Genomic DNA, 26326 nt, shown 5'->3' on the forward strand with positions numbered 1-26326 from the left:
TCTTATCTAACAAAACTGACATTTGCATATGCCAGAAAACAGAATGCTTAGAGAGACCATATAGCTTGAACATACTCAAGATATGTTTGCAAGGGCTTTTAGTAGCACATAATATTCTACATAAAATAAAATGTGCTCTCTACAATATCAAAGTACATTTTTGAATGGATTAAAGGACCTTTTTCCTGACAGCTATTGAACTATTTTTTTTTCCATAAGTGGACTTTGTCAAGCAATAGGTTTTCTTTCACAGAGATTTATCAAAAAAATCCATTTTATTTCTCAGTAAATTGGGGTTGAATTTAAAGTTTCCAAATCACACAAACTTCGGCAAACTAGTAAATTATCCAGCCATGGCTGTGTGCTTTTCAAGATGACCCTTTAACGTGAACTAATTGCAGACAACTGGGTGATATCTGTGACTTGAAATTCACAGGAAACAAGAAAGGCCATCTTAAACCCTGTAAAAGTAGTCCTATTTTTTGTTGCTGGTAATGCACAAGGTATTTATGTTACCACTGTGGTGGTTTTACCCTGCTGGGCAGCTGAGCTCCACCATACCACTCTCTCACTACCCCTCCTCAAAGTGAAGGGAGGAGAAAACACGATGCAAAGCACTCAGGGGTTGAGATAAGAACAGGGAGATCACTCAATGATTATCATCATGGGCAAAACAGACTCAGCACAGGGAGATTAATATAATTTATTGCCTATTACTAGCAAGCTAGATTAGTGAGAAACCAACAGCAAACTAAAAACACATTTCCCTATCCATCCTCTTCCACAGGGGAATGGGGGTTGCGGTCAGTCTTTTTCTCCGACGCTTTGTCTCCGCCGCTCCCTCACGGTCCGTCTCTGATGGCCCCTGATCCCCGTGGGGTCCCTCCCACGGGATGCCGTCCTTCCCGAACTGAGCCTGTGGGGGCTGCCCACAGGCAGCAGCTCTTCAGGAACTGCTCCTACATGGCTCCGTCCCACGGGGTCCATCCCCCAGGAGCAAACTGCTCCAGCACGGGTCCCCCACGGGCGGCAGCTCCCCCCAGATCCCCTGCTCCTGCGTGGGCTCCTCTCCACAGGCTGCAGCTCCGGCCCGGGGCCTGCTCCTGCGGGGAGAAGGATATAGATATGTGTATGCTTTTTTTTTTTTTTTTTTTCCTGCTCAATCTGTCTGTCTTAGTTTAATGGTAGCAGTCCAGCATGTCAAACAAGGTTGGTCCCTCAGACCTTAGTGTATGCATCTAATGTTGCATATCCATCAGTGCTGCACTTAAACCACATAGAAAATTTCCTACTAAAAATAGATAGATAAATAAATAAATAATATTAAGAAACAGACAAAACAAACAAATTAAAAAGGCTATGTACTACCATAGAAGAGTGACTACTGCAGATTCTTGTAGAATTCAGTGAGTGGATTTGTCATCATGTAATGTATGTCTCTGCAAGAAGTCCATGACCAAACAAACCCAGGCTCCCTTTATGGTCAATGGAAAGCCATTCAGTACTGTAGGAGTTTAGGAAGTGGTTTCATCTCCTGAAGCACGCCTTCAGGTAGAAGGTGGGTAGATAAACTGAACCATAAGCTCCACTGACTCAACTGGCTATCAGGGGAGGCCAGACAGCCAGCTCAGGTCTACCTCCTACAATGGCATATGTGATGAATTCTACCTTTCATGGTCTTACAGATTTTTCCCTTAATGCTATTGCTGAAGACTTTGCTGTACGTAGCATGTAGAGCCAAACTGAATGTAGTGCTGTGGCATATGCTGCTATGACTATTACTTCATATAGTAAAGAAAATTAAATCTCTCTCTCTCTCTGACACAGCCAAACAAACCATTTCATCACATGCAAAGGACTTCATCGTGTTAGAAACTTTGGCCATGCTGGGGGAAGAAGGGCTTATATTTCAATCATTGCACTCTCTGTCTCAGATAAGAAGTTATTTAAAAATGAAATTTTCTACCTTCACACAGCTCTACCTGGCACTTGTTTCTTTCTCCACTCATCTGATTGTGAAGTTAAGGATTTACACTCAGAATTCCTGCCAAATGCACGTGACAATGTGGTGATGTAATATAATTTCCTCTCCTTGGCCCATATGTGCTAAGGCAGAGACTATTCAGATAAGCCGTATTTATGGGATAATGACAATATTTCCTAAAACAAAGCAATATTTTTCTGCTTGTGCCAGGCTCTGTGTCATTACCACATCTTTCAAGCAGTATTTCCCTAACCTCATGATTAGTAGGGTGAATGTGAGTGAGTGCTTCAAGGGATTACTCTCAGCCAGAGCCAGCCCTAGCAAAACTCCATCACATTTCATTCATGTTTACAAAGAGAGAATACAGCAGTCACATAATCTACAGTTGATCTTAGATATTTAGCTCTGCTACATGTGCTCAGACCCACCTGAGAGGCCTCTGTCAATCAGGCATCTTTCTTTTCCACCAGTGCAGCTGGAGGAAGGCTTTGCCTGGTTCCCAAGTCACAATCCTACATAGGGGGACAAGACCAAAAGTTTGTGAGTCCTGGTTCAAGTCCCAGGGACTGCTGAGAAAAGGGTGTTTTGCTGCTGTCTCCAGTGCTGTTTCCTGTCAGCTACTCTACAGTAGGTATGAAAATCATAGAGCAAACAGAAAGAATAAATGGAAGATTTGGTGTGTAAGTCTCTCTGAGACCTTAGCCTTCCTGCATGTGCAGTTCAGTCTCCAGAGATAGGTTAGGTAATCGACTTCAGTCTTAAAAAACAAATAAGCAAACATCATCTGTTGTGATCTATCTCTAACCTTGAGCCCACCTCAGTGATGTCCAAAAATCCCTTTCAGTATTCTGTCTGTGATTTTAAGGATTATGTCTTTTATACAACAAAACTACTCTGTAAATGGCAGATTCTTCAGGGCATTCCAAATCTTTAATGTTGCTATGGGGAAGCAGAGCAATTATAAATTGTTTTAGCTTGCTTTGTAGCTGCTTTGTGTCTCTGGGGTAGTGCAAATTATTTGATGCATTTTCTCTTGCAAAGCCTATGGCATACTAATGGTAGGTGTAAGAGTAAATATTCTCTCCTGGGAGAAGGCAACAGAAACAATCATGCCCGGAAAGCTTCTATTGCATTGATGGACACTGGGCATAATATTAGCTGTGGAAGCAGGGGAGTTTTCCAAATAATTTGCCAAATGTCTCATTTTAGGTAAGAATGAGAACAGAAATGCTACTTGATGTGTGAGGACTACCACATGTGTAGTTTAAAGGATAAGCTGTGGAAAAAAATGTGTCAGCAGGAGCTAGACTTGGGACTTAAATGCCCACTACAACTCCTTGTTCCATGCTGTAATAGAATTTCACATTTCTTGAGCCTACAGCCCAAGATCACGATAAGTTCATGCATATGAAACATCTGTTTTATCATTCATGACAATAACTCAAACAACAGATAATTTACTCCAGCACTTCCTTCACCATGCTTCTCCATAGGAAAGTACAGTGGAAACAGCTATTCCTCAGTAAGCACATGCAGCTCCCAGGAATGCTTGAAGTGGAGATGGCAAAAGAAATGCAGGCTTTGGGCTTCTGGGTACATGTGCTGCCATTTTGACTTTTCCTCAAGCAGACCTTTATAGAAAAGCCAGGAGAGGATTCATGGATCAGTATATTTAATATCTTATTCCTTTTCAGAATTTCTCCTCTTTCTGTTTTCAGGGAGAGTAATTACTGGGACATAGATAATTGAGCACAAAGGGTTGATAGCTGTTGCCATTTGATGGCATGACTCTTTCTTAGGCATCTGGTTCTCCAGACAAGTGCAACACTGAGTTTACTCTTCAGTTTCCTCACAGAAACAGCATTTCTTACAACATTTTCTTCTTTGTAACTTCATCCTGGTGAGAATGAGTTGGTAAATGATCCTGGTTCCCCCAGTTTCCAGTCTGGAGGTGAAACACAGCCTGTGCTGGTAAGGGTTGGCAATTACACACATCAGACAGATGGTCCACGAGGACATGCAAGAGGTAGAAACTAGGTCAGTTTACTAGGGATGCAGATAAAAGAATTGCTGGAGCATGTATGGACAAAATCATAAAGCCTAAAGCAAAAATGAACAACTGGCAAGGGACATGAGAGGTAACAGAGAGTGTCCTATTAATATTTCAGAAGAGAGGAAAGACCAAGGAAGAAGCTGGTCCTCCACTTAGTGAGAAAGGAAAGCTAATAACGCCTAGCGGGCTGAAGAGGTTAATGCCTTTCACATCTTAGCCTTCACTAAAACACTCTATGAGCCAATGACTAATACACGAACACCCATGAGTGGGAAGAAAGAATTCAGCCTACAAAAAGCAAAAGGCAGACTAAGGGTGTTTTTTGAAAAGATGGAATTTTTGTTCAAATCAGAGAGCTGGCTACAGCCAGCCAGCCACCATCTTGAAGAATATGTGAGGCGTAAGAGAGAAAATTGTAGACATAGGACTGTTGATGCAGAGGAAAAAGAAAGTACTAAGAAATTATTAACCTAACAGTCTACCTTTGAAGCCTAAAAACATATTGATACAAAAAGTAGAACAGACCATTTCCAAATACTTTAAGATCAGAAGGAGCTTGGCAACACCAAGTATATGCTCTTTAGAAACAAAACATGGTTAAAAGAATGCTAGATCTGTGACAGAACTTGAGGATATGGGAGACAGAATATGTACCGCAGAAGATGACGAAGTTGCTGTGATGTGATTTGACCATGGTAAGACTTCTGGCACTGTCTTACATGAAATTTGCTTAGATGAGCTGGGAATCTAGGTCAGATTAAATACAGTAGTGTGGTGGTTGCCTGGTAGGAGAATTATCCTTGAGGCGGGGGAGGTGTTATCCATGCTGCTCTCTTGCTCTGGAAGAATATCTGGTGTGGGGCTTCTGGTATCTTTCAAAATCTTCATTTTTGAGCTACATCTGCTGATTATGCAAGTCTGGGTTTAAAAACAAATGAAACTGGAGATAGCCTGTGAAAGAGTAATTTCACAGGGGAGTTCAGGACAATACTAGGCCTGGGGTTGGCTCAGGATACTCAGTTGTATTGGCAACACTGGCTTTATTTTTATTTTTATTTTTTTCCTCCAAGGATAAGAGAACAGGAGTAACCTGCCTTTGCCATAGGAAGACTAACACAGGGAAATAACAGCAGGGAAGAGAAGTAAAGTCTTGCACGTGTGTAAACAGGAGGTCTCCTTCTAGTCCCAGTGGTATTCCAGGTTTTGGGCACCTCAGAAATTAAAGCACAGTAGTAGAGATTATCAGGGAGCTAGAAATTATGATGCCCAAGCAAAGAGTGGGAGAATCAGGAAAGGAGAGAAGGCTGCAGCGGCAAAAATGATCGTTGTCTTGTAACAGGTTAAATGCTTCAGTTAAGAGGAAAGAAATAATTCTAAGGTCAGACAAACATCTGTCAGCAAGAGTTTGGTTAATATCGTTTGTGTTTTGGAGCAAGGGAGGAACAAGATCTCCCCATGTGTCTTTTCCAGCCCTTCTTTCCCTCTGACTGTGCCTCAGACATATTCCCTTGCCTCACTCGCTCTCACATTACCCTTCTGTAGCTTCTGAGTCCACTAGCTAGAGGCTCAGTGCCTTGGCCTTGCTAATAACCAAGGTATTTCCCTCCTCTAACAGCTAACAAGCCTGGGTTCCTGAGGAAGGAGATGGTTGTAGTGACCTCCCACCCAAGGAGGTCCCTTGCCAGAAGCTGCACTCCAGCACTGCACTGATCCCTATGGGATGCAAGCCCTCTCTGTCACCTGGCTGGACACATCCCCCAGGCACATCTGATCCAGCCTGTGGTGAATGAATAAAGCTAAGAGGCTTTTAACACATAAAGCTTTCCTAATCTGGCCACCTTAATTCTGGTCTCAGCAGCCACCTTGAGGTCTGAAATGGGTCAGAGATTTTTTTTCTTGAGGTGCCTCTGGGAAATGACGCGTGATGTGGGCAACAGTCCCCACTCTTCAAAGAGAAAGGTGGCTTTCCTGGGAGATCCTTCACCTTCATGGCCAGCAACAACTTAAAGGAACTGAAAATAATGAAAACTATCTACCTCCAAGGGTATTCAGGTGTGGGGACGAGCTGTGCATTTTCCTCAGTGAGGTGGTGGGAATGCAGCCAGCCAGTCACCCAGTCACTCGTGGGCTGCCACTAAGAGGTAAGGACATCATGGCAGAGAGATGCATTTGAGACTGAAAAGGTAAATAGATCAGGTTGAAAAAGACAGCAGAAAAAAAAAAAAAAAAAAAAAAAAAAGCTTGCCAAATAAATATGGAATTTAATGGTTGAAAATAACCACTGTTGCTTGAAGTTTGGGTTCCTCCTTTAAAACTGAGCACTTGCACTTGTTCTGGGAGGTGTTCCTGTGGGTGCCTCAAAGGCATGAGATATGAGATGTGTTGGCCACGTTGTGATGGACTGAATGGAAGTCAGGGAGTCAGAGTGGGAGTGATGGAAAGCAGCTCCCATGGAGCTGAAGGCCCCTGTGGGAAAAGGGAGCTAAAATAGTTGCTACTGTATTGTAGTCTGAAGGGATTGAAACTGTGTTGATAGGCTCTAAACATCAGTCCTTAGCTCTGCAAACTTATAGACTATAGCTGGTGACCCAGCAGAACAACTTTCTCAAGTAGGACTGGAGCAGGGACAGAGTGAGAAAGGCCTTTTGATTCACTAGTCAGTCCCCAAAATCTTTGGCCCGTGATATCCAAAGCCAAGCTGGACCCCTTTGGATTGACAGCCAGCAAACTTCTCCCTTGTCAGGTAAGCAGTGGGTATCATGACAGTATTAAAGCAGAAAATGCTTTTGTGGAACATGGTGAAGAGTTTTCATTTTTGGCATCTCACAGTGTTACTAACATCAAGTTGAATTTCAACTTGTGAAAAATAGGTGCAACCATCTCAGTAAAACTGGATGCCTTTCAAGGCAGATGGATGTACAGGTTTCCTTTTTCAGCTTTCCTTTAAAACAAACAAACAAACAAACACCCTGGCTACATTTTTTTTGTTGTTGTTTTTTTTTTTTTTTTTTTTACCAGTTGTGGAGTGTACAGATTTTACACTCTATATTTTTTTGTTGTTGTTGCTTAAAAACACTAATAACTAATGCAGCCTCAGCAGTAGTGCTAGGGATCCAATGTGTGGATCTTCTCCTCATTCCTTCCCCATTCCTTTGCTGTCTCTGTCTCCCCCGGTGTCCTGAAACAAGTCCTCCTCCTCCAGATTCCTTTCAGGAAGCCTGCCCTGGCTGAATGTGTGCAGGCCAGAAGTTGCTCGTGGACTCAACAATTTCAGGCATGATTAAAGGGAGATGGACCAAAGCCATGTTAAAGAGAAAGAAGTACTGCCAGACCCTGTGAACTATTTTATTGCTTGATGTAAGAAGAAAAACATTTACTGTTTCCTTCAGTTGAGTGTTCCCAGGCCCACAAGAAAGCCACTTGCAGCCACAGGGGAACTGCCCGCCTCCTGCTCTTGGATCAAGGTAGACATCAACTGCTGGGCCTTGACCAACCCCTTTTCTGAGTGCGTGGGCTCAGGGCCTTCTTCCAGGGCAGCCAGTTCTGCTTCTTTCCCTCAGGTTGAAAGCAAGGCTGTATCATCCCATCTGCTCCAAATGTTGACAGGAGGAAGATGTTGGATGAATAGGGCCAGAAGTAAATGGTGATTCTTCTCTGTGGTTATCTCAGAAGAGGGTGGAAAGTTTTATCTCACAAGGCAGGAATGGAGCAAGATGGACATTGACCACAAAGGACAGAGCTGAGGGAAGTGACCTGCTCTGATACATCACCTCTTATGTCCATTCCTTTTCTTTACCTCAGGACTATCTTTTAGGTTGGCAAACAATGATGTTCCAAGTGAAATCAGAAAACAAAACCATAATGTTCTCGATTTAGTAAAACCGATTACTAATGGCAACAAGAACTGTGGTCAACACTCTCCAGGACATGAAATGTAGTTTATTATCTTCATTACCATCTCAGAAAAATGCTTCATATGCAATTATCAGTGGTAATAAAAACACATATATCCTGAATGTTTACCATAGGTCTCTTCTCAGGTCTCCTCTAAAACAGTTCATATCATAACCTCACTTTTACTCACCTTCCTGAGGCAGAACCTCTATGTACACTGGTAAGTTACTCAGTCTTGACATTTTGAAAGAGTCCAGGTGAAAACTTGTGAGGGATATAATAATATTTTACTTCTGAAGGTGGTAGTGTGAAAGGGAATACCTTTGTTTTCGTCTGTTTTGGTTCCATAACCAAGACTCAATTCAGAAAAATTATTGATGTGTGCTGGGAGGAGAGGAGACTTAAAGTTGCTGCTTGCAAAAATAAAAAATAAAAACACAAGAACCTGAGAGAATGTGGACTGTCTGTGCCTAAAGTAAAAGTATTTTTGTGAGCACTACATCAATAAAGCCACTTTCCCTGCAAACTCCAGCTGAAGTTGTTTTCTTGCTGTTGGTTGTCTGAGAGGTCTCAGCTGTGTGGCTTCTCTGACTTCTAATAGAGCATGAATAAACACTCTGCTTTTCCCAAAGGTGAAATATTCCTACCTACAGCCTCTCTCTTCCTCAGTGCCTCTTTTCACAAAATGCACAGGAATGTGATCATCTGTGAGATTTTGATCTTTTTATCAAGTTTGGCTTGATTTTGGCCAAGAGGCTCAAAAATTACTGGGAGGGGACAGAGACAGACATGAACATGTACAAAGTGATTGCATAAGCTCCATTTCCCCAGGAAACCAGGACTGAAAGCCACTGTGTTGAAAGAGAAACATTTACTAACCAAATACCAAAGGAAACTTTGAATAAAATGTAGCCAGAGTTAGAACATAGAATTAGGATAATCAGGCCATAGAAGGAAAACAAGAACTTGAATGTTTCATGTTTAAGGCAGGTTGGATCTCTCAAGAGTCTGATCATAACTTTTGATAAGTAAATAAATGGAGACAAGTCACAAAAATTTAAAAAACAACACATGGGCTAGAAGGGTAGATCTGCATTCCAACAGAAAAATCAAGCCCGCCTGAGATAGGAGATTGTTGTGCTTTATCACCTTCATTCTTTTACAGTTAATGCAATTTCATCGGTTTGTTTTATTCTTTTACTTTTATTTTTTCCAACCAGAGATATGTACAATGTGATCCAAACTTGGAAATGTGCTGACATATTTATATGTGCTGGGAAGCCTCAGTGTATGATTGCAAAGGTCAGATTTGATTTCAGTCTTACCTAAACCCAACTGGGAACAACGACACTGGTCACAGTGAATTTCCATCAGAACTGAAGAGCTTCTTCTCCTCACGTGGCCAACTCCATCCCAAGGACTGGAGAATATTGCTGCATTAGCAGAAGGAAAAAAAAGGCCCAGTGGAATGAATAGTTGTGTAATTTTGTGGTCGCTGATCTAGAGAATAGAAATACCAGGGTGTAAACATTATCCACAGTGGGTGAAGTCATTTCTTCGAGTGAGTCATAAAATTACTTCTCAAGACCATGACATGAAGCAGGCCAAACTATGGAGGGAGCAGACTGTGCCACTTCAGGAATGTGTGCTATATTTGCTGGGCTTCTTCATCCTTTTATCCTCTTTTAGTTTATTAGTCAATATATTTTCCTCTCTCTTCATGTGCATCAAGGAGAACATCTGCAGGAGGCAAACCCAAAGGTTAATTCCTCCCCTGCTCTTCTTGCATTTGTTCAAATAGTTGAACTAATATTTATGAATAATGCATTGCACCCATGACTGCCACAAATCATCTCTAAGGACTTCCTTTTTATACCAGCTGAGGCTCAGACGCAATATATGCTTTTAATCCAGCTTCTTTTATTCGTTAGTGAATATTATATAAATCTTTATTTCCAGAAGACAACTCTTCTACAGCAAGGATTTCTCAGAGCTTTCTCATATTTCTGGCAGGTTTGTGTTTCTCTGTGGCCTGTTCATTTTGGTTATTAATTATTCTTGGAGCTTGGCATTTTCATTATGTGGTGGTTGTTGGTTTATTTTCTTTTTTCTTCTATTTTTTTTAAGTTTATATTAAGAAACCAGTATTTATTTCAGAGCAGATATTGAGACACATGGAAAACATTGGGTGCCCTTAAGTGCCGTTGCCATTCTCATGAATGCCTGGTACTGGTTCAAAAACATCAAAATATAATTTTGCCCACATATTGGCCACATAAATGTCCAACAGGAAATATTGAATATTGAATGTTTAAGAATAGATTAACACAATAGCCAGGCCATTAATTTTGAGGGAAAAATCTAAGAGGAAACAAACAAACAAAAAAAAAAGCCATGGAATTACAGAAGAAAATAGAATATTTGAAGTTTCTGGCCTTAATCACTGAAGATGTAATATGACTCATATTTATGAATTGATAAAAAGTTCTACACTTTCTTTAAACAGGAACTTAAAGAATCTAGTATTTCAATGGCTCATTTTTTATTTTTTTCACTACTGCCATTCAAATCTTAGATGTTTTCACTCACAGTGGAACATCTCAACCCCTGTCAGCCAGATTAATACTTCTGTAATCAGCAGTCACACAGATTGACACCAGCTGAAGAGCTGTCCTAATAATCTGAGTCTATTTATGGGGGCTGAAACCACAGTCATGTCTCCCTGAAGGCAGTATTCTCACTTGAATATAAATGGTTTTGGCTGCATGAGTGAACTAAATATTGAGGGTTCCATTTTTTCAGATTTGGTTACAGGCTCTTTGGAGAAATAATCATTCAGTCCTGGAGTGCTGCATCTCAGACTGGCTTACCTGAACCAAATTATATGTATATATTAGCTGTTGTGTCTATTATCAGCCTTAAATGTACATCAGTATGGGGAATGCAAACCACAGAACTCTGTGTGCTTGCTCAGAAATGGAAACGTGTGTTGAGTAACATTTCAAGGTATCTCACTTCATGGTATTTTTGAAGGGACTAAGGGAATCCGCTAGTGGCTTGTCCACATTGTCTCATCTCTACAAACAAAATACCAGCTGGTACCTTCTACATCACGTTACCATAGCTGGACGGGACCAAAGGAGCTCTTGGACATCTATCTGTATTGTGATTCCTGTTCATTTTCATCCCTGGATGGACTGTTTAAAAAGCAAAGAGTGAGTACTACTGCTCTATTGCAGTTTTTTGCACTCTGTGGTGTCATCTCGTCTCCAAAGGCTGTGGAAATGAGATGCTCACCTGTGTTGAAGTGAGGCTGGCTGAGTGCTCATATGCTTGATGCTATCAGGAGTCAGCTAAACCAGATGTTTTCACACTCTTGTTTCTCGAGCTCTTTTGATATTTCAAAGGCACAGGCTTTGAATGCAACAGGATGTAGCTCTCCTTCCTATCACCTCAGTAATAATGACAACAGCAATAATAGAAAGTGCAGTTTGACTCCTGCATCTCGCTTCCCATTCCATAACACGTCTTGAAGGTGGTGGTGTTGCCAGCCTTGCTGCTGGTCTCAGGCCCAGTGGAGTCTCTGCTGTCCAGCAGATAAATCCTGTGTGAGAGGGGAACCTCCTCCATCACCCTGCCTGAAACGTGGTACCCTGATAGAAGACTAACACAGCTTCTTATTTGGCTTGTTTAAAATCCAGATTCATGACTCAATGACTCAGCCTTTACCTTTTATGAGTCAGGAAATTCCAAGGTACTCTTTTTTTTTTTTTTTTTTTTTTTTTTTTTTTTTTTTTTCCCTTGGACCTGCAGGCAGATTCTGATCTTATTTATTACACGATAAATCCACTACAAGCAAGGAGTTATTTCTGCCACTTATTTGCAAGCAAGAGCAGCATCCATCCTCCCTAAACCCCCTTTCTGCTCTTAGTAGGTTCTGTGTTCTTTGGCTTGCTACAGCCCTCAGTAAAAGTGTCAGGCACATCACACAGCATAAAATAAATCAATCCATTTCCCAGTTTATTTAGTCTAAAAAGACTGTAAAATATAGTCAAATTGAGAAGCATGTTTATGTGGCCAAGAGGGACATATTGAGGAAGGAGTGATATTAAAGTGCTGGGCTTACAGAATCAGAGCTGTTTTGCACTGGGGCATGCTACCTGTTTCAGTTCACTATGGATGTTCACTGTGACTGCAGAGCAACAAATAGTTGCATTCACAGACACAATCTCCATGGAAAGTGAAAGGTAAAGAGGCAAAAATCATTAAAACTATAAAATTACTTCAAAAGCCAGACAACTGATCAGACACTGCAACTGAAAAGCAATGTGTCATCTTTACTTCATTGAAGAGAAGAGTCAGCAGTGATTTACTGCACCTTTGCAAATGTATTCGCTGGAAGGAGGCACAAGCAGACATCAGCCAAGCAGACATTGGCAGAAAGATTAAACTAGCAAACTCGGACTGAAAATGCAAGACAAATTTTTAATAGTAAATGTAGCTGAACTTACTGAAACATGAAGTAGATTTTCCATCACTTGAAGATCTTAACTTAAGCTTTAATTTTTGAACTACACAGAGCAATGTCTTTAGAACCTACGTTTATGGGTGTCAGTGCAAATTTCCCCAGGATTAAACCAGAGTGAGACATGACTGCAGAGATCTCTTTTAGCGTTGTCATCCTTGGAAGGAGCTGAGCTCAGGATGGACTGCTGCTATCCTTGAGTTAAACAAAAAAATAAATGTCCCTGTCATATGAGACAATGAAATAACACCCAGTCACACCTGTAGATGCACTGATTTGCCATATGTGTACAGAAATCGCTATTAGAGGGGCTGCGGAGGTAGCTGCATGTCTCAGCACCCTGGAGCTGCAGGTCCACTACTTAATCCCTGTCTCGTTCAAGCTAAGACAGGGCATCTGGCTTATGGTCACCATATAACAAAATCCTACAACTAACATGAGATGAGCTGTGGAGTTGCAAGCAGGCAGATGTCCACATCTCAAAGACTTCATCCTCACCGAAGCACTTAGCCACAGCATTAGTTAAAGCATTCTCTGAGGGGAATGAAACATGAGGGAGAAATGCTCAAAAGAGAATGAGATAACCAACTGCTTTGTGAAAACAAACAAATAAATAAACAAAAAACCCAAACACACACAGAAAAAAAATATCTCTAACACACTGCCATTTCTGGTGTCATTCATAAGGTGTCCTTTCCCTCAGTTTTGAAGTCTGATAACCTTGGAGCTTTGAACTCTTTTTCCTTTTGCATTTGCAAAGCACAGATACTTTTGCTAAGACTGCTAGCAAAGGAAAGGAAAGTCTGAGCTCCAAGCCTGCAAGCACCACTAGTAAGATGTAACATTTATCCACTTTGCATCTGAGCCTATTGCTCTGCGTGCTGGTGGTAGAGAGGGGTGAGAGAGAACTACTGAAATGGAGAGATGTGGAATGAATGAACAGAGGGGAAAGTGAGGGAACAGGGAGAAGGGTGTGGAGGAAGGAGAACAGAAACAGCCCTGGAGGAACCTGACAGAAAATACATCTCCCACCTGGTCTCCAGGAAGGTATGGCCATCTGGGAGGGGGCTGTGGTGGGCGTGAAGATACCGGAGAAGCAAGAAAGGAGGCGACACTTCCTCTGGTTTGCAGCCAAGCTCTGGCTGGATCATTTCCCAGAGCAGCCAGATGTCCAGACTGTCCCAAGGAAAACTTGGTCCTGCTAGAGCTCCCTGGTCCGGCTGGTGTAAAACCATTAAGCTGCCCATCATAGCAGGGAAGCATGAAAGGTTCTGCGAGGATCCATGCTACTGGAGTATATGTATTCCTTGCTCTCCCCTCTCCACCCACTATCAGCCCTATATCCCTGAGAGCTCAGCAGGGAAACAAACCCCACTGCAGCACCAGCTCCCCTGCAGGGTTGGGATGTCTGCCTGGGGCTGTGGGGGACTCACCCCAACCCCAGCTGGCACACCTCAGTCACAAGGGGTAGCCAAGGGTGAGCAGAGGTTTAGGCACTGGTTCATTTCTAGTGTGGCCACCAAAACACTCACTCACCCATCACTGCCCAGCCTGCCATGCCAAGGAGGAGTGTTTGCCCGCTTTTAACTTTTCCTTGATACCTCTTTTAACCTAGATCTTGATTTTTTGTCTTGGGTTTGAGACATGTAATGCTGTTTAATATGATTTTTCTTTCCTTTGGGAGCACTCATTTTCCTTAACTACTTCTGTTTATGGGAGAGATGTTAAATTCTTTCAAATGCGGATTTAGAAGGGTGAGAGAAAATAGCGTGCCTGTGTCTAGGTGGAAATAAGAGAAAAAAAACATCAGAGATGACACAGGTAAAAATCCTTCTAATCAGACCAGGATATGCACTAAGATGGATACAAGTGATCAGGGTTTAGCTCTGTTCACAGTGGGGTTCACACTCCTGTACCTGGGCAATATTTTTTATGCCTGCTGCTGGCTCAGGATAGAAATATAACAGCCCAGGAGCTGGCACAGACTCCAATACACGCCACCAAAATTATAGACGGAATACGAAGCATGGCAGGGGACAGTGTGCCCTTCCTTTAGGAAAAGAGGGGTGCCCCAAGGAGCCAGCAGACTGCTTCCCATGGGATGCACTCACAGGGCTAACCTCCTTCTGTGCTGCAAATGGAGCTCCTCCTTGTGAGCGATTACACACATCAAACATCTGGGGATATTTGTATAGATCTAAGCTCGTTAATCACAATCAGGAAAGCCTGGTTGAATGTTTCTTGTCCTAGCTGAGTTTCAAGAGCCTGAATACCACGGGCAGGCTCTGAGTCTTGGACCACTCTGCTGCAGCTTTCCCTTTAAGAGCCCTTTGGCTAAGGCGATGCTCTGAAATGCAGGAGGTGGGACAACACCACGCACAAAAATGAAGAAGTGAAGGCAGGAAAAGTTTCTCCAGAGGAAAAATGCAGGGCTTGTCCTTCACCCTGACGTCAGATCTGTCTTTAATAAAATCCCCAAAGAGCCAAGAGAAAAAGGCAGAGTGCCTCAGCTAGGTTGCCAGTTGAGGATTGCTCCGCGTTCCCCAAAGTGGTGTTTTTGTTCAAAACGGCTCTAAATCTGGGTTCAATCAATGCATTTAATCCCGGCTTCCAGGGATGAGGTGGCTTTTGCCCTGGATTCTAGCAACAAGCAGCATTTTGCAGGTGAGTGTGGAAACTGCAGGAGAGACTCGTCCTCTGCAAACACACTTGGGTTTGGTGCGGGGTGGGCAGAGCGCAGTGCGTGTGGGAGCGTGGGCACGGGCAAATGCGTGGGAGAGGGGAGAGGGGGGAAAGGTGGCAAAGGGAAGGGAAAGAGAAAAGGGAAAGGAAAGGATAAAGGGAAAATCTCGGAAGTGTCTCTGAACTGAGTCCATCTTCACTCAGCATCCAGGTGGATCTGCACAGAAAACCGTAGAGTTTTTTTGTTTGCTTGCTTGCTTTTATCACTGCCATTCTTACTGTGGAACAAAACAAGGAGGGAAGGATCACCCACTGCTGCCTGAAGGAGACAGGGTCAGGCTGCGAGAGGAGCGGCTCGGGGAGGAAAGGGCAGCTCCCCAGGGGTGCCAGGACCGCGGCTGGAGCCGTGCTGAGCCGTGCCGAGCCGTGCCACAGCCGGGACCGGCACCGGGACGGGCACCGGCACCGGGCGCCGCCGGGCGCTCCCCGCAGGTGTGCGGCTACCAGAGCCGCCTCGGGGCTCGGGAAGGAAAAGTTTTCTTTTTGTTTTCTTTTTCTTTTTGTTTTATTTTTTTTGTTTTGTTTTCTTTTTTTTTCTTTTTTCTGCCTCTGCCGGATCTCTGTTTTCTGGTTTGGGCAGGCAGTAGCTGCTTTCCTTCACCTCCTCTTCGGAGGGAAAAAAAATAACAGAAGAAAGAAAAGTGTATGGGAGAGCCACTCATTTCTGGAGGTGTTTGCGTTTTGCTTTTCTTTTCCCAGTGCATGCTTGCGGCTTGTGTAAAATCCCCGGGGGTAAGAGCAGTTGAGTTTCAGAAGGTGAAAATCAAGGCAGGGAGGTGGAGGGTGCAGGGGGTGCCTGTCCCCAGCGGGAGAGCCACTGAGCAGCCGTGTGTCCCCCCATCCTCATCCCCGTCTTCACCCTCATCCTTATCCTCATCCCTGAGCCCCAGAGACCCCAAAAGAGAGGTGCAGAGATTGGATCCCAGGGACACGCTTGGGCTGCCCAGCATGAGGCCGTGGCATTCCCTGAGCTGTGAGGCTGTGTGTGAGCATCGCTTCTGCTCGGAGTGGTGGGGGAAATCAGCTGCTTCACACGGGGGGGGCCGCCCCCCCCCCCTTGCTTTGTAGGGCTGCTGGCACCAGGGTTGGCTTGCTTATAGAGAGATAAAGAGGGGCTTTAAAGCAAGAAAGTAGGAAAGTAACACGCATGGTGTGGTACACCAGACGCACCTGTGTGACAGCAGATGGCAGAGCGATAAGTCCTGCTTGAATGTGGAGATGGACTGATACGGTGCCCTCCTAGGAAAAAAAAAATAGAGAAAAAAGTGCCACAAAACTAGCAACAAACAAACAAAATGCATCTCTCCAAGGTAAGAATCAACTCTGACTTTTGTTGAGCAAGTAAAAAGTCACCCAGAGGGAAGGGGGACCCCAAATCCTGCCCCTACCTCTCCGCAAGTGTTATTCCAGGACACGTACGTAAGCCCTGGAAATTTTATCATGGTTATCCTGGGTTCCCTTAATATCAAAGCTGCTTGTCAAAAAAGCAGCTGCAGCATGAAAGTATGTGTGAGTGCATGCAGACACATGCGCCTGCTGTGGGGATGAGTAAGTGAGTGCACTCCAAATATTGCTGGCAGTATGTTTGGGCTGAAAACTACCTAAAAGAGTTTGAAAGAGCATCAAAAATAGCCTAAAAAGAGTCCTGGTTCTGGACAGTTTTCAGGTCAAGACCTCCACCCAACAGTGCAGGTGGAGCTCTGACTCTGCCCTGGAGTAGGGGAGATTTCTCTCCAGTGATGAACTGGCTTTCTGTGGGTCTTCTCCACACCTGAATGGGGGTGGGGTGGGTTGGTAGGTTGATGAAGGGCAGGTTTCTGGCTGTGTACCCAAGGAGATGAGGGAATGGGAATGAATAGTATGATGGGATGGAGGGATGGGAGAGGTAGGGGAGAGCAACAGAGAGTCTGTGTAATATTTAAAGGACTTTCGAGAGAAGACCAGGCTTGGTCTCGTCTGCTTAAGAGATGTCCGAAGGTGGAAGGGATGTTGCAAAGTAGTGTGGGGTGTGGTATTTAACCAGCATGGCCACCCTGCCCAGGAGAGATAACCCTGCTAAGTCACACAGGTTATCACAGGTGAGTGCTGATAAAGCCCCGACACAGCCTCACCTCACTGTGCATTGTGTCTTTGGTAGCACGATCCCAACAGTAGATCCCAACACGGTCCATGCATCCATGGAATGATAGCACCAGGTGAGCCACTGTGCACGTACAAAGCTCAGTGATATCCCTGGGGACCTGTGACATCCTCAAGAGTGATGCGAATATGAAGAGGGGAAAAAAATGCTACACTGGGATATGGGAAGGAGAGGTATATCTTAAAGTGCATTTCAGAAGGCAGTTCTCAGGTTCTCAGGATGGACAGACCATCACCCCTAGAGCTGTAGTCAGCCACAGGCAGTTTCTGAGCTCTTAAACAGTTTTATTGATGGCGTTTTGTACTGGGGACTAATGGTACAGGCAAAGGGTTGGGAAAGAGAAAAACAGCAGAGCATAGTTGGAATTTCATACATAAGTTTTCAAATAACTTGAAATATTTTTCATAGATACATGAGCAGATAGCATGGGAGGCCCGGTCCTATCAGCTTGGCAGAGATTCCTCAGTGCCTGAGTCATTTCTGCAGCAAGAGCTCTAAGTCTGGGTGCATTGGCCCCTCTCAGTGCTGTGAGCCAGGACCTCCTGCTCCGAGCCCTCACGACTTAGCAGATATGAGAGTCGTCATTCAGATGGCACAAAATATCCCAGACCAGGGTGATTAGGAAAGCACTTCTGCATTTTGTACAAAATTAGTAAAGGGTATTATATGGGAAGAAGATATGGGATATTATATGGGAAGAAGAATAGCACTGAGAGTTTCTAAAACATGTGAAGTGGGGAAATGAGTGATGATTAGGTAAGGAGTGAATGCAGTCCTGCAGACTTCTCCTTTAATGACGTTGGTAAACAGCAGGTCAGATGTCAAAGAAAGGTGTTGCTGTTCATCACAGGGCTGTGGTTTAGTGGGTAATGGTGGGAGGGGAACGGTTGGACCAGATGATCTTGGAGGTCTTCTCTAACCTTACTGATTCCGTGATTATATAGTGACTAGTAGGTAGGTTTTGACATTTTTATTTGATGTGATGGCAGTCATGGCACACAAAAACCAGCCTTTTGTCTTCAGTGGGTGGGAGGGAGAAGAGAGATGTTCAAAGACAGTTTTACATGGGCACATTCTCCATTTGAGCATTGATTTCATTAGATAGTCACCGATAATGACCTGAGTTCAGGGCTGTCACAGGTTGTGTGGAAGGTGGTTTGAGAACTGTAATTTTTTTCATTTATTTTTTATTTATTTCATTTATTTTTTTCCCTCTTTTATATATTGGGACAGATGTGAGGCCAAGAATTTCATTTGCAAAACATTTGGATTTGGTGGCAGGAAAAAATGATTACATTTCTCTGGTTTCTTCCAGGAGAAACCACACTGTGACCAAGCTTGAACCAAATATATATATATATATATATATATATATATATATATATATATATATACAGATTGATTTATTAATTTATCTATAACTTATCTATTTATTTTGCTAGCAGCTCCCATACAGGTTAGTACTAAAGGCTCCAAAGAACTTTATCCTTATCTGCAAAAATCCTGTGGCCCTCCAAGGAAGGTGAGCTGAGGTTTGTCTGCTGAGTGCTTTATAATGGAAGGCTGCAAGCTTGCAACAGGGATAATGGTACATGGCTAATCTTAGACAGCAGAGGTTCAAGGTTGATATTACTTGTACCTCTAACCTTTCCACTGTTCCCTGTTGCTTAACAGAAGCTGCTTACCAAAGCAAGTTTGGCTATGATTCTGCTTAGGAGGGTCTCTATCGTTCACTTCCCTAAATTGTGGATGACAATTAAAATTACCCTGATTAGAGCAACTGAAGAGCCATACAAGTGCCTATCCTGCAGCTCAAAGCTGGTAGATGTCATCCCTGTGGATATGGCTGGGTGGGCTCTCCCAGAGCTGGTCTTTGATTCAGCAGACCCCCCTCACAAGTCCCCAGGGATAACAAAATCATTGCTATTTCTGAGGCAGCATCATCAAAGCAGCACTGGATGCACAAATCTTTTCTAAGATACCCCCTGTGTATGCTTTTATGCATCTTCTTTATAACTTCTCCCACTGAGCCTCCAAATTTGCTTTGACAGCCATCGGGTGCCCATGTGTGACAGTGTCTTTGCCAACACTAACCAAGACAGAGAACCAGGGAGAGGGCTTGGCCTCCTTGCTCCCCTTGCAGCTGTGCCTCTGCCTGTTTGTGTCACCTTGGGCAGGTCCTGTACCCATTTCCCTCTGCAGCAGCCCTGTGAGAACTCCTCAAGCAGGGCTTCTCTGGGGAAAGTCATTAATTAAAGATAATAGTAGTGGGGTTTAGCAAAAGCATGAGATTTATGTGATTGTGCTGGGTGTCTGTCCTGTGAAAGAGTTGCACTTGTTTAGGTTCTTCTGCCTTCCTGAGGTGCTGGGAAAAGGCACTGGCCAAAATTTCAGAAGTCTTCCACATCCACACGGAATATTTGATTTCTTTCTTCGGAAGCTCTGGCCTCCCATGTTGGGGAGCTAGAAGTTGCTTCAGCATCTTGCCAGTGCTCATCTGACTGAGAACTGCTCTTTTTGGATGGCCTCAGAGTCCCAGCGGGGTCTTGAGCATTCCTGTCTGGACAGCCTTGGCTCTCATGTGTGAATGGAATTGAAGCTGTTTAAAAAAAAAAAAAAAAAAAAAAAAGGCAAAGAAATAGTATCGTGCCTGTGAACATTGGCAGCCGTGACCTGGCAAAAGCTGAACAGCCACAGCTTCAACTGAAGATATTTTAGGGTATCAAGCCTGTCAGTGGCTCAAGCTGGGGACCAGAAAGCAAGATAAGGTTTCCTTGTTTTTTTCTTTTTTAATTTTAGTTTGTCAGTAAGAGGGGAAGTTAGGCTCCCTGGATTAAGACATCCTTCTGAATTCCCTTTTGATTTCTTCTAATACAACTCCATCATCATCAACCTTAAGGCACTTATGTTAAAAGCAGAATTTTGTGTTTCTATTAGACAAAAACTTTAAATGACAACTGTTAGTTTGGCGGCCAAACTCTACCCATTTATTTATCTGTCTGTGTTTATCAAGAGGTCAGCCCTGGCTCATTGTCCTGGGCTCACCACACCCAAATTTCCCCATCAGTGCCTCCTCTAAGCTTTGTCCTGCCCAGAAGCTGCTGCTTACTGAGATGGGTTACCTTCACCTTCCTATTGCTCCATGTTGGACGGGAGATCGCAGAGCTTTGTTTTTACAGATGTGTCCCTGGGTCAAGGGTCTCTGAGTCTGCTGCTTTAGCAGCTCTGTGCAGATGTTCTCCAGTGCTACTCTGGAATTACGAGCTGTGGGTGAGGACCATTGGTTCTCCAGCAGTCTCATTGTCTCTCGGTTCTGGGAGGTACCTCTGCTGGTGCCTCTGTTACTCTTATCCAGTGTGTCCATACTGAGCACTTACCTTTTTCCCTCTTGGCTGTTGCTTTTTCTGGAATCCTGGGTGGAGCTTCTGGATTCCTCTTAATCCCTTGTACCTTCCAATAGACTGCTGCTGGCCTTTTATTTGTAATCCTTACTTCTGGGCTAGGTGTGGGAAAGCAGAAGGGAGAAAAAGCATTTTTACCTCCCTGGGTGCCAACAGCTGGCTCTACTCTACGAGTAATTCTTCTTGTGGATGGAAAGGAGAGCCTTTAGGCTGAAACAGCTGTGAAGAAGATAACATTTAAGCTAAGCTTTGCAGCACAACTTGAGCAATGAATTTCTAATACTTGGGCTGGTAATGCATTCCAGGACTGTGTGGTCATCTCTGTGTTCCTCTTCTCTTTCTCAATAGCTCCCACGTTGTTCTTCTGTTTTATTAGTCTGGGTCTGTCATTCTACTTAACCTAGAAAGCAAATGAGAGATGAGCAAGTTGGAAGGCCAAGTTTCATGAACTCCAGGATGGCTTGTAATGAGCCCAAGAGGAAACCTGAGAGTATTTGCAGAAAAAAAATGTGGGCTCGTGCATCATCCACAGAGGGCTGTGAGTCAGAGGAGCACACCTGGGTCCTGACATTACTGGACATGTGTGCAGTTAGGACTTTGCTATCATGGACCAGTGCCAGCCCTGCAAAAAGACCTTCTTCTAAGAGCTTGCCTTCTTGCAGATTTGGAAGGAATTGTAAGAAAATTGGAAAAAAAAAAAAAAAAAAAAAGATCAGCTCGTGCTTGGTGATGGAACAAAATTGCAAGGTAACTTCATCCAGCATTTCATCAATGCTTGGATGAGCAGAACTACAGTACCTGTTCTGCATTGGTTGCTTTCACACCTTTTTTTTACAGAGCTGAATCAAACTCCTTCTATTCAGTTTATCATCACTGATATTTAAGGTGAATCTGTTCTTTCCCTTCTGATCTTACTGAAATCACCTCCAGTGAAATTCTTCCAAGTGGATATGAAGCCTTGGTTGGATTGTTCTATCTCTAGCCCACAACACTAACATGACGTAGTTATTAGTGTCAGACAGAAACATACAACTACTACATGTAGCACCTGCTTGTGATGGAAAGAACATAGTAAAGTCAAGAATAGAAAACAAGTTTTGTACAATACCTGACACAAAACTTGCTGCTGCCACCAGGAGCAGTGCAACCCAAATAGATTTAACAACTCTTTGACCAACACTGCTCTGGGTGGCATAGGGAATTTTTTCTCTGTTAGAAGGTAGCAATTTTTTTTTGAGTTGTGTGCACAATATCACTTTCCCCCTTCTAGAACCTACAAATGCAACTAAAACTTTAGTTTCTGAATTCTTTAAAGGTTTTGATTCTTTTCTGTGCTCTACCAGCTTTCCAGAACACCTTCCTCCATTTTTTTTTCTTGTGTTTTCTTACTGAAGTTTTTCAAGGAATGACAGACAGCAAGAGAGAGTGATTGTTTCTTTCTCTTGCTAAAGTTTCTTCATTTTCAAGTTTACTTGGCCTGTGATGGGGTGATCATAGCGAAAAGGAGGAAGCATTATTTCACAGTAAACCTGTTTGGATACTTTTGGGGACAACACTAAGCACCTGAATCAGTGACCTCACTGAAGGGATCACCTTTCTTGCACTGGGTGGACACTTACAGAATCAGAGAATCATAAAATCACCTGATTTAGAAAAATACTTTTTAGAAAAGACTTCCAGGATCATCTTTGCACTCTACAGGTACCTGAAGGGAGGCTGTAGCGAGGTGGGGGTTGGTCTGTTCTCCCACGTGCCTGGTGACAGGACAAGGGGGAATGGGCTAAAGTTGCGCCAGGGGAGGTTTAGGTTGGATATTAGGAAGAACTTCTTTACCAAAAGGGTTGGTAGGCACTGGAATAGGCTGCCCAGGGAAGTGGTTGAGTCACCATCCCTGGAGGTCTATAAAAGATTTAGATGTAGAGCTTAGGGATATGGTTTAGTGGAGGACTTGTTAGTGTTAGGTCAGAGGTTGGACTCGGTGATCTTGGAGGTCTCTTCCAACCTAGACTATTCTGTGATTCTGTGATTCTTTGATTGTGCGGTGACTCTGTAAGGAAACTGGTGACTACCCCAAAAAGTGCAGCATTGTCTTAAAGCATCTCCTGATTGTGCTCTGAATACTTGTGTCATTGTCACTGCTAAATGGCGTTCTTAGCATTCTCATCTTTGTAGTACCAGAGGTTACTCTGTAGCATTTTATATATTTATTTATTCTCTTTTTTGTTTATATGTTTTGTTTTTTGACTTGTGGATCCTCCCTTCTGGGTTTTGAAGTTCACCAAAACATTCCTGGATGTGTGTGATAACCAAGCAGCCTATATCTCACATTTATGATCACCAGATTTTATCTGCTCTGATAGAGGGAACCTTCTGTATTTGGGCTGATAAGAAGGCAGAGGCATCAAAATCCATATGGGGGGAATGAAACTCTCCAAATGGCTGGCACATGTACTTGGCTGCCTGCAGGCAACCAAGCCCTTGGTTTTAGAGTAACAGCTGGATTATTTTATCTGTTTAGCAAGGAAGGACCAAACCACAAAAACTGCAGCCAGTGATGAGAATCTGCAAGTGGATTGCACTATAAAACTCTTTGGTTACACTTTTACAAGAGGGGAAAAAAAAAAAAAAAAAAAAAAAAAAGGATGGAAAATTCATTAGGAAAATATCCACGTTCCATTAACTAGTTTGGCCACTCATCAGGTGGTTTATTTATAAGCACTGCCGGCAATATTTCCTGTTGGATCTTGGTCTTGGAGGACTAGGTCATGCCCACGGCAGCTGTGTGTGGGCTGATATATATTGATATAAGAATATGGGCGCAAATTCAGCTGCCTTTTTACTATGAGATTTTCTGTCACATTTGACACTAGATATTGCAGTTACTGTAGTTAAATAGCAGGGATGTCACTATATATTTAATACTGAAGATAGTTTATGGAGATCATCCACTATTAAATCTCACTTTTTTTAGAGTGCCAATTGCACATATTAAAAAACTTACATTTAACTGGACATTTCTGTGAGGCACAGCTCTCCATGGGCCTCGGAAAGGGGTCAGAGAAGCTGACACCTATGAGTTGGTGGATATCTGGGGGTCACCTGACTTGTTTTTCCAGATTTTGCATCAAAATCTGTGCTTAGCTTCCTTGGTGTGCTGGAGTTCCCCCAGGAGGTGGTGTGACCGTGCACATGCAGGCTGGTGAATTCCTCGCCTGTCGCAGTTGCCTGAGTGTGGGTGGGCTCCTGAGCTTGCAGTGGGACGAGGCACTCCGTGCCTGCTTTCAGGCTCAGATAAGAAGCTTCTGCTTCTTTTACATTATATGTTTAATTCTGTGCGATTTATGTACACATAAATATATATAAAACACACATATATAACCTACATGCTTGCATTTTTGTTGTTTGTGTCACTTGTTCCATATGTACCATATAGGCTGTCTGTTTTCAGTCAAGGAGACGACCGTGCCATATTTTGACTGATCCCCCACCCCCCAGTGCCAGCTGTATGAAAATGCTTTCCAGAGTGTCGTCTGGGAGGCTGGAGTACTTGATTAGAGGAATAAATGGATATTACAGCGGCGCAATTAAGATCATTTAAAAACCTCTCCATCTTGGATGATTGCACCGTTTTATAGAGAAATAATTAAAGACTTACATCTGTCCCATTCCCCATGTCATCATATGCCTATAAAGGTGTTGATCGTGGTTTTATTGTTCATCCTGTAATACAGAGGGAAAGCTTTCTTAGAAAAACAGATGAAAACTGTTGAAACTAAATGATCTATAAGAACTTTTTCAACCCAGGCCATTCTATGACTCTATGAAAAACAGCCTCTACAATGGGAGCAGTGTGGATACAAATATTTTGGCCTAACACCTCCCTCCCCATACACTTCCCAATATTTTTTTTAATTATTTTATTTTATTTATTTTATTTTTCTGGCATGAATTGTGCAAGTGGAGCAGCCTTGGCCCAGGAGGATGCTGAGCAGCAGCAGCAGGGTGCTGTGCAGGGCTGCAGGGGAGCACCACAGCCGTGTCATCTGTGCACCAACACTGCCCTCGCGTGTCAGGGAGCTGGGAGACCAGCCCTGTGCCTGCTCTGCTCTGCTCGCAGCAGCCTCTTGTCTTGCTGTAGGCAATGCACAGCCAACACCAAGGTCAGTTTTCCAGAGACGAGCAAAAATATCAGTACCCATATAATTAGTAATTCATCTTTTGCCCCCTGGAGACAAAATGTCTAGCTGATGTCCTCTCCTCTGTGGGAAAGCAGCAGCACGAACTGCTTAACAGCTGAAATGTTTTTATCAGTTTGGGGTTGCTTAGGATGGGGACGAGGCAATGTTTGCATGGAGTGGTTTGGGGAGATGTGTGGGTGCTGATGGACATGACAATATCTAAGCAACATTCTCCTCACGACCTGCCAAGGATCTTCACTGCTGGCGTGCAGGACCCCCCACATCAGTGTGTTGCAGTGCAGCTGCAGCAGTACCCTGAGCAAGGGTTTGTTTTGTCACTCATTGGTTCATTGGTTTTGTGGCATTTTTTTATTATTATTTTTTATTTTTTGGTATGATGCCCTTTGAGGTCAGGAGGTCTCTGGATGAGAAAAGGAAATTTTGTCATCTGCTTGGTTTAGACTTGAGCCCCAGCAGGTATCACAGCAAGCGAGAGTGTGCAGGACACCTTACATCACTCTGCACCAGCACAGCAAGTTGGAAACTGCTGATCACCACTGATTTGTTGGATGAGAAAGCATTGGAGAGGTGAAAGAGTCTTGCTCTTTTGCAGGCATCAGGTGCATGTGATGTTTGAAAGATAAAAAACAAAGCAACTGATTTTGCTGAATGGACAGCATCTGAGAGTTGGCTCAGTGGAACTTTTTTTTTATTTTTATTTTTTTTATTTTCTCTTTTTTTTGCATCCAGTAAGAACTAAACAACTAGTTCTATTAGCTGTGTGTAGGAGGAGGGATCATGGTATGGTTACGGTGTAGGAACAAGAAATCTAGCTGCTATTTTTGGCTCTGCCACAGACATCCTGTCTGCCTTTGGGACAGTCACTTCATCTCTTGGGCCCCAGCTTAAAACAGGGTTATTCAATACTTTCCTCCTTTCCTTGCAAAAGGTGCTGCTTTCTACCATAAGCAATCCCTCCTTCTCATTTTGCCCTTGCAAGTGCAGTCCATGCATTCCCATCCAGAGAGCTGAGACCCCTGAGTTTATCAGTGTGCATGTTTACTTCTTGCACCAGTTATTTCTCACTCTTTCTCTAACATCTTTTTTTATTTTACCAAAGCCCTGTATTTCAGTTTTGTTTCCACTGACTTCAAAGGGCAAGAGGATTCATCCTCCAGCATAATACATAATTTTCCTTTACTAATATCTTCACTCCTTTTATTTTATTCTTTTTGATTTTTTTTTTGTTTTGTTTTGTTTTGTTTTTCTTTATGAATTCATGCCAGGAGGTATTCTATTTTCCCCACTTGTAGTTTCCATTGTATTTAATTTGAAAGCAACAGTTTTGTCCCCAAAGCTTTGTACAAGCCAAGGGCAAATCTATTGACCTCTTTTTTGTTTGCTTGTTT

General features: G+C 43.2%; 1 protein-coding gene across 1 annotated transcript in view; it reads left to right on the plus strand.

The window, feature by feature from the left end:
- Positions 1-14839: 14839 nt before the first annotated feature.
- CCN4 (cellular communication network factor 4) overlaps positions 14840-26326 on the plus strand; it is a 37623-nt gene continuing 26136 nt past the window's right edge. The window contains exon 1 of the mRNA XM_035319283.1: positions 14840-15120. Within this exon, the coding sequence (XP_035175174.1) occupies positions 15073-15120 (48 nt within the window). The 5' untranslated portion in view covers positions 14840-15072. The remainder of the gene's footprint in view (positions 15121-26326) is intronic.

The sequence above is a fragment of the Oxyura jamaicensis genome, chromosome 2, assembly GCF_011077185.1.
Source record: "Oxyura jamaicensis isolate SHBP4307 breed ruddy duck chromosome 2, BPBGC_Ojam_1.0, whole genome shotgun sequence".
Lineage (NCBI taxonomy): Eukaryota > Metazoa > Chordata > Aves > Anseriformes > Anatidae > Oxyura > Oxyura jamaicensis.